Genomic DNA, 8,481 nt, shown 5'->3' with positions numbered 1-8,481 from the left:
ACCCCCCCCCCCTTCCCCCTCACCCGCTCAGTAATGGACGAAGAAGTAACGCAATACAACTATCGTGAGAGGGACATAACTCTACGGAACGAAAACGACACCTTTACCAAGACTGGCTCTTTTTCAGCAGCCATGACAACAAATTTTGTTATTAATTAAATGTCAAGTTTTAATTAAAAAGAGAGCGAGCTGATTTTTCATTTTGAAAACATAGAAAAAGGAGGAGGAAGGAAAAAGGGAGAGGGACGGAGCTGGAAATAGAAAGGAGTGATAGAGAAAGACTGGGGAATACAGGAGAAGAGGAAGGGATGAATGGTGAGAGAAAGTGGATGCTGTGAGGGAAGAGAAAGAGAGGGGACACGAAGAGAAGAGCAGAAACGCGAAGAGAAGAGAACAGAAGATAAGACAAAATGAAGAGAAGAAAAAAAAAGAAGAAAAGACAAGCCTTATGGATAGACACAGCGAGGGGTGAGAGAAGGAGAAGAGAAAGAGAAGGAGGCAAGTAGATATATCGCTAGACAGAGACAAAGGAAGTGATGCACAACAGCCTTCCAATACAAACACACTACACCTAATCATGAAACAAGACCATAAAAAAAAGTCACGCGATCAATCAAAACGAAACTAAACCGTCCGAATTTGATACGAAGGTTAAACACACAGCCTGCTTTCGGAGGGAGCATAAACCAGAAACCCAATAAATACCAAAATAATAATCAAAAATTAATGGGATGTCCCTTCTCCTTCTCTGCTGATACTCTTAACCCGAAGCAATGCACGGGGAGCGAGTCAGCTAAACACAAACGCTAATTACGCAACATGGCGAAAAGCAAAAGACAAAAACAACAACAAAATAGAGAGACAACAACAAAAACAATCCCTCGTGAGTATATATATATATAAAAAAAAGAGACTGAAAATAATAATAACTCAAATGAGAGCAATAATATGATGATAAAAAAGCAAGTACCCCGACGTAGGATTAATTAACGAACCTTAAGGGGTCGTTGGGAGGGCGTGCAGGGATATATGTGTTTGGGTGTGTGTGGGGGGGGATGAATGGGAGGGGAGGGGAGGGGAGGGGGGCGAGTCACGCACACAGCACACATACACTTCGCTGACATAGCACTGGAATTCAAAACGTGTTCTTAAATCTGTTCAAAAAACAAAAGGTGGGGGGGGGGGGGAGAAAGGCAGGCCAGATGTTCACATGGAAGTTGTTCAGTTGGCAGGGGGAGGGAACGAAGGGGGAAGGGAGAGGGAAGGAAGATGGAAGGAAGGGGGAGGAAGGGGGAGGAAGGGGGAGGAAGGGGGAGGAAGGGGGATGGAAGGGAGAACGAAGGGGGAAGGAAGGGAAAGGAAGAGGGGAGGAAGGGAAAGGAAGGGAGAAATAAGGGAGAAGGAAGGGAGAAAGAAGAAAGAGAAAAAGGAGAAGGTAGGGAAAGGAAGGGGGACGGAAGGAGGAGGGAGGGGGATGAAGGAGGTTCCAGAAGTTCAGTATTATTCAACAGTTTGCAAGGTTAGAAGTGTCCACGCCCGTGTGCTACGTATCTATCATGGAATGAGGAGGAAGGCGCTGGAATGATTGATGGAGAAAGAAGGAAGGAGGTAGAGAAGCAGGTAGGTAGGGATGGAGATAGGGATGGAGATAGGGAGGACGGTAGGGAGGGGAGCAGGGAAGGAGATAGGGAGGGAGGTAGGGAGGGGAGCAGGGAAGGAGATAGGGAAGGAGATAGGGAGGGAAGTAGGGACGGAGGTAGGGAGGGAAGCAAGGATGGAGATAGGGAGGGGAGCAGCGAAGGAGATAGGGAAGTAGATAGGGAGGGAGGAGGCAGGGAAGGAGATAGGGAGGGAAGTAGGGACGGAGGTAGGGAGGGAGGCAGGGAAGATGACAGGGAGGGAGATAAGGATGGAGGTAGGGAGGGAGGCAGGGAAGGAGATGGGGAGGGAGATAGAGAAGGAGATAGGGGGGAAGGTAGGGAAGGAGGTAGAAAGGGAGGGAGGGAGTAAAGGACGGAAAGAGCAAGAGAGGAAGATAGAGAGGGATAAGGATGAAGGGTACGCGGGAGGGAGCGAGGGAAGGAGAGAGGGAAAGAGGGAGGGGAGAGAGGAAGGGGGGAGGGGAGAGAGGAAGGGGGAAGGGGAGAGAGAGTGTAAGGAGGAAGGAGGAGAGGGGGAGAGAGAGGGGGAGAGAATGTAAGGAGGAGGGAGGAGAGGGAGAGAGAGAGGGGGAGAGAGAGGGAGGGAAAGAAAAGGAAGACGTCGATAAAGAGAGAGGGAGAGAGGGAGGAAGAGAGAGAGGGAGAGAGGGAGGGAGGGAGAGAGGGAAAGAAAAGGAAGACGTCGATAAAAAGAGAGGGAGAGAGGGAGGGAGAGAGAGAGGGAGAGAGGAAGGGAGGGAGAGAGAGAGGGAGAGAGGAAGGGAGGGAGGGAGGGAAAGTGAGAGAGAGAGAGAGAAAGAAAGTAACAGAAAGAGAGAAAGAAAGAGAGAAAGAGAAAGAAAGAAAGAAAGAAAGAGAAAGAAAGAAAGAAAAAGAAAGAGAGAAAGAAAGAGAGAGAAAGAAAGAGAGAAAGAAAGAGAAAGAGAAAGAGAGAAAGAAAGAGAGAGAGGGGGGCGGGGGCGAGCGACAGACGCAGCCCGAGTCGGAAGCGGTGCCCTGGAGCGAGAGACGCGGCAGCCCCGGCGTGCCCCAGGACGGAGACGGCATGAGTCATGAGTCACGCCGCTACATACTAATCTCCCTCCTGAGCTCTTGCTCACATCCGTCCCGCGGGACGTGACGCCTGCAGGCACTAAATCCTTGCGGGAGCTGAGGGAGCTCACCTCGCCCGCCCTGCCTGTCACTCCCACCCGAGCCCTCTATTTCCCTTCGCCAGCCTTCCTCTCCTCCTTCGCTGGCTCTTTCTGCCTCGGTCTACACCCCCTTCTCTCCCCCCACTCCACGCGCTGAGACCTCTCCTCCACGACGATTCCTTCCAGGTAGTCTCGGTTCCTCACAGGCGCGTTCACAGGCAATTTTCGCAAGCAAGTCCCCTCCCTCCCTCCCTCCCAACAATAAAAAAAGAAAAATATCGCCCCTTTCTTCTTGGTCTTATACCTCCCTCATTATCCAATTTCCCCTCCCCCTCCCACTCCTCCTCCACCCCCTTCCTCCTCTTCTCTGTCCTTCAACACGACCTCCGCCACCCCCCTTTCTGCCTTGTTCCAACCCCGTCCCTTCTCGCGTTCACACACTGCTTACCCTCCGCTTCCAACAACAATAGCCTGTTAATCTGGCAGTCCTCTCTTGTCCCTCCCCTCCAGACCTCCCCCCCCCCCCCCCCCCCCCCCCTTCTCCCCCCCCCCTTCCCTCCTCCCCTCTCCCTTTATCCTCCCCCCCCCCCCCCTCCCCATCCCCTCCTACTCCGAGCTGTACTCCCGTTCCCTCCCCTCCTCCCTCCTGCTCCCTTACCCCTCCCTATCTTCCATTTCGCTCCCGTGCCGTCCTATTCCCTTTTACAACAATCAACCCACTCCTCTATTTCTCTCTCTCTCTCTCTCTCTTTCTCTCCCTCCTTTCCTCTTTCCTTCTCTTTCTGCATCATCACTATCGACATCGACAAGCGACCATTCCCTAATTCCCACTCTCTTCTTGCGGTTTCCCTTTCCCTCTCCCTCTCTCCCCATTACCCCCTTTCCACTCCGCTTTCCACTCCCCTCCTACAGAAAAACCCACCCCATCCCCCTCCCTCGATGCAACTCCAGGATATCCCAGCGACACACGAGTTATTTTTACACCATAAGTTTGATTACATTACCTCCCCTCTTCCCCGCATCTCCCCCACGCCTCTGGTTCGCCACTATGCCCATCGCGCTCGGATTAATACCCATTCTCATGGATAAACCTTTCCTCGCTTGTGTATTTGCCCAAAACCGTCATGCGAAAACTGCCTCTTTTCTTTGAAGATCTTGTTCCCTTCATTTCTTTTTTTTCTGTCTTTCTTTATTTCTTCTCTTCTCTTGTACTTATGACTGCCACTTCCTTCTGTTATCTTTTCTATTTTATAACATATCTTCCCCTTCCTCCACCCTCCCCAACTCTCTAACTCTCTAACTCTCTCTCTCACTCACACTCACTCACTCACTCACTCATACTCTCACTCTCCCACTCCCACTTTCACTCTCTCTCACACTCACACTCACACTCACACTCACACTCTCCCTCTCTCTCCATTTGTCACAACCACCCGCATATCCCCCTGAATCACACACGGTACCTGAAGTAAATAAGCCCGACGCAGCTGTCACGAGCGTGCATCCCTGTTCCAATAATCGTTCATGGAACCGGGTCTATATCTGTCTGTCCGTCTCTCTCTCTCTCTCTCTCTCTCTCTCTCTCTCTCTCTCTCTCTCTCTCTCTCTCTCTCTCTCTCTCTCTCTCCTCCCTCCTCTCAATTCTCTTCCTTATCTCGCCTCTCTCAACCCCTCTCTCATCCTCACATCCTCGCTCCTCATCTTCTCTCCTCTCTCTCATTCCTCTCAACTCTCCTCTCTCCTCTCCTCCGCTCACCCCCCTCTCCCATCTCTCTCTCTCTCTCTCACCTCCCCTCCTATCCCTCTCCGATCATCCCCCTCCTACTCTCTCTCTCTCTCTCTCTCTCTCTCTCTCTCTCTCTCTCAGTCTCAACCCTCACCCTCAAATCGAAATCTCACTCTAACCCTTACTCTCATCCTCACATTTATTCTCGCCCTCCCTCCCACTCTCACTCTCATTCTCATCCTCACACTCTCCCTTACCCTTCAATCTTTGGCTTCACGCTCGCCCTCGCCCTGATCCCCCCCTATCTTCCTCACCCTCATCTTTGCCTTAAAGTTTGCCCTCGCCCTGACCCCCCTCCCTCTCATCCTCGACCCCACTCCCACTCAAACCTCACAATATCCCCTCCAGCTCCCTCATTCAGCCTCTTTACCTCGAGTGGCTCCATCTCCTTCCCTTCATTAATGCTCTCCTTCGTCTCTTTCCTGTTCTCATTATCCTTCCAATCTCGCTCCTTGTTTATTTTCCGTCTCCCCCTCCTCCCTCTCTTTCTCTTCCTCTCCCCTCTCGTTCGTTCTTTCTTTTTTTCTCTCTTTTCTTTTCTTTCCTCTCCTTTCTATTCCTTTCCTTTCTCCTTCTATCCTTCCCCCTCCGTCCCTCCCTCTGTCTCTCCCTTTCTCCCTCTCTCCCTCCCTCCCTCACTTCCGTCATGCCATTCTTCACCCGATCCTCACCTGTTTTCGACTGCAGCGACATCTCGGCGTCCGGTCGTTGAGTCCCCCTCTCCTCTTCGTTTTCCTGGTGGTCTAGATTGCAAGTTGCACCACCTGCAACCGGCGCTGGGGATGCAACACCCAAGGCGCAGGTCAGGTCAAGTCACAGAGCCTAGGCTTTGCCTCGTTGACCTGTTCATAGTCCAAGGTCATCACCAAATGCAACTTTCATACATTTCCAACATCAATTCTGTTTCACTTCCACTTGGCTTGGTTAAGGCTGACGACTCTCAGACGACTGACTCACTGACGACTAACCTCCATCTCAAGAATCACCGCCATTCGACCTCCAACCTTACATACGTCATGTACGTAGGCCTACTTTTTTGGGCGTTTTTTCAGTAAGGCTTACCTATATCTCACGGCGAGGCTAATGCCCGTAAACAAATTCCTCACGACGTGTTATGTTAAATATATTTATCTATATGTATAAACAGATCTACACTACACAAAAAAGTGTGCATGAAGGCAGGCACTCAAGCAACAGATCTTTGGCACCAAGCACGAGTCACCATTCGAAAAGCAGTGTCTCGCCATAGGCCTACTTCAGTGCGGGATCAATCAACCAGAATGACTTTCTCGAAGACACTTCGTAGATCATCAAAGCTTTCTTATCTTCATTATCATACACTTTCTACACTACGTCTCCGTCAGTCTTCATTCCTCTTATTTTTCTTTGCTTTTGTTTTTCCTTTCACAATTTCTTCACTACAGACAGTCTACGATACCTTTAATAGACACTTTCTTCTCTACTACACTCTAAAGGGTATATTCTTCGTATAAAAATTCTTTGAAAACAAAAACAAAATGAATGGAAGTTCGTCTCAAGAGCACCCAAGGTTCATATAAAGTTATCACATTTGGTCAACGCTACATCACAGGGTCACCGCTGAAACACAAGACAAAGCATGTAATGACGTAATCTCGGGCTTGTGAAGCGCCTCCTCCAACAAACAAACAAACAAATGGAATCATAGAATGACATTTAGCATATCCGTTTCTTCATAGACAGTAAATAGAAACAAATAACAGAATATACTTGCATATACCTTTCGTGTGTGTGTGTGTGTGTGTGTGTGTGTGTGTGTGTGTGTGTGTGTGTGTGTGTGTGTGTGTGTGTGTGTGTGTGTGTGTGTGTGTGTGTGTGTGTGTGTGTGTGTGTGTGTGTGCGGGCGCACTATACACAAACACACAAATAAAATCTTCACAAAGTATATAAGTAGGGGGTGGGGGTGACGCGGCGTGGCCGGGGCACAGGTCACCTTACAGCACAAACAGCGAGCGTTGAAGAGGCCACCTCCTCCAACACGAGCGGTACATATGCCGGTACAGGAGTGTATTTTTTCCCCTTTTCATCACCTCTTTTTTCGTGATTTGCCATCCCTGGTCACTTCTCCCCATCGTATATTTCTATCATCTTCTCTTCATTTCCCTCTATTTTTAAATAAAAACTCCTCATCCGCTTTTCCCTTTTCCTCTTTTTTCTTTCCCTTGGATCTACAACTGGGATCTCTCTTACCTTCCACTTCCTCTCAAATACAACTCCATTCGTAAAATCCGAAACAACTCTCTCCCCTCCACCCTCTCCTATCAAGATCTCTCCCCACCCACTCTTCTCTCCTCTCCCTCTCTCTCCTCTCTCTCTCTCTCGCTCTTCTCTCTCTCTCTCTCTCTCTCTCTATCTTCTCTCTAATTATAACTATATCCTCCCCCTTCTCCGCTCTCCTCGTCTCTCGCTCTATATATATATATATATATATATATATATATGTATATATGTATATATATATATATATATATATATATATACATATATCCTTTCTCCTTTCCTAAAGGGTAAGGAAAGGAGAGAGGAGGGAATCCAAGAGAGCAAAGAAAGGAGAGGGGAAAATCGAAAGAGAGGCGACAGGGAAGCGATGAGACAGGCGGGGAGAGAATGAATATATCGTGCAGAGTCAGCAGTAGCTGTCGCGGCAGTTGTAGTAGTAGTAGCAGTAGCAGTAGTAGCAACAGCAGTAGTAGTAGTTCCAAGACGGGTAGGGTGGGTAGCGGTAATCCCCAGATCACCTTACACATGTTTCCCGCCAGACAAGGGCAGCGTGGGTATGTGGGTCGGTGAGAAGGTGGGCTGAGGGTGGGCAGGGTGGAGTGGGGATTCTGGGCGAGGGTTAGAACAAGAGGAAAGGAGGGGGAGGCGGGTATGTGGGCGAGGGTATGTGAGGAGGGTGGCGGGGAGTGACTGCGAAGGGAGAGAAGAGGGGGAGGAGGGGAGGAGGGGAGGAGGGGGAGAGGAAAATGGAGAGGAAAGGAAAGAGGGGAGGGGGCCGGACCAGGAGAGGAGGAAAGGGGAGGGGGCCGGACCAGGAGAGGAGGAGAGGGGAGCGGGGCTGGAGAGGGGAGCTGGGCAAGAGAGGGGAGCTGGGCAAGAGAGGGGAGCGGGGCAGGAGATGGGAGCGGGGCTGGAGAGGGGAGCTGGGCGAGAGAGGGGAGCGGGGCTGGAGAGGGGAGCGGGGCGAGAGAGGGGTCTGAGAGAGCTGCAAAGAGGGAGCTGCAAAAGGCGGGCAGGAGATGACGCTAGAAGGCTGCAGAGAAGTGGGCTGAAGGACGGGCGAGAGTGAGCGGGGCTGGAGAGGTAAGAGGACAGGAGAGGAAACAGGGAAAAGGAGGCAAGTGTGTGGTTGACGTGAGCGAAAGAATTATCGAAGGGCCTTTGTTGCCGAAACTCCTGTCTTCTCTTCTTCTTGGCCTCGTTTACCCCCTTATTCCCCACCATTAGATCGCAAATAATCTGGCTAAGGTTTGTTTGAACAAGCAATACGACCAAAACAAACGCGAAAGACACGAGAATACGAAATACGAGCAAATGAGAGAGAGAAGAGAGAGAGAGAGAAAAGAGAGAAGAGAGAGAGAAGTAGGAGAGAGAGAGAGAGAAGAGAAAGGAGAGAGAGAAGAGAGACGAGACAAGCGAGAGAGAGAGATACAATCACACTCGTTGCGAGTGTGTGCGTGTACATGATTCCGTTCGTATGTGTGAGTGTGTGAACACAGCCGAGCCCCCGCCTCTTCGTGAGTGTCCCTGTCTGTGTGACTGTGCAAGCGGGCGTGGCCTCGGGAGTGTACTTGTGCGTGCGTGTGCGAGACTAGAGGCAATGCTTTGTGAGGCTCGCATGTGCATTTCCCTACCTACGTTT

The 8,481-nt window shown here is 50.4% G+C and overlaps 1 protein-coding gene across 6 annotated transcripts in view; it reads right to left on the bottom strand.

Annotated features, from left to right (window-relative positions):
• Positions 1-8,481, bottom strand: part of trio (trio Rho guanine nucleotide exchange factor) — a 119,547-nt gene that overhangs the window by 71,150 nt on the left and 39,916 nt on the right. For 3 of the 6 annotated variants that reach the window (XM_086538679.1, XM_086538678.1, XM_086538680.1), the window contains one exon: positions 5,252-6,179. The exons of the other annotated variants lie outside the window; for them this stretch is intronic. In XM_086538679.1, coding sequence (XP_086394805.1) covers positions 5,252-5,273 — 22 coding nt within the window. In that variant the 5' untranslated portion in view covers positions 5,274-6,179. The remainder of the gene's footprint in view (positions 1-5,251; positions 6,180-8,481) is intronic. 6 annotated transcript variants of the gene reach the window in all.

The sequence above is a fragment of the Penaeus japonicus genome, unplaced genomic scaffold (assembly GCF_977035675.1).
Source record: "Penaeus japonicus unplaced genomic scaffold, GWHDUDI00000001_assembly GWHDUDI00000007, whole genome shotgun sequence".
In the NCBI taxonomy this organism is placed as follows: domain Eukaryota; kingdom Metazoa; phylum Arthropoda; class Malacostraca; order Decapoda; family Penaeidae; genus Penaeus; species Penaeus japonicus.
This window is presented reverse-complemented; position numbering and strand designations above follow the sequence as displayed.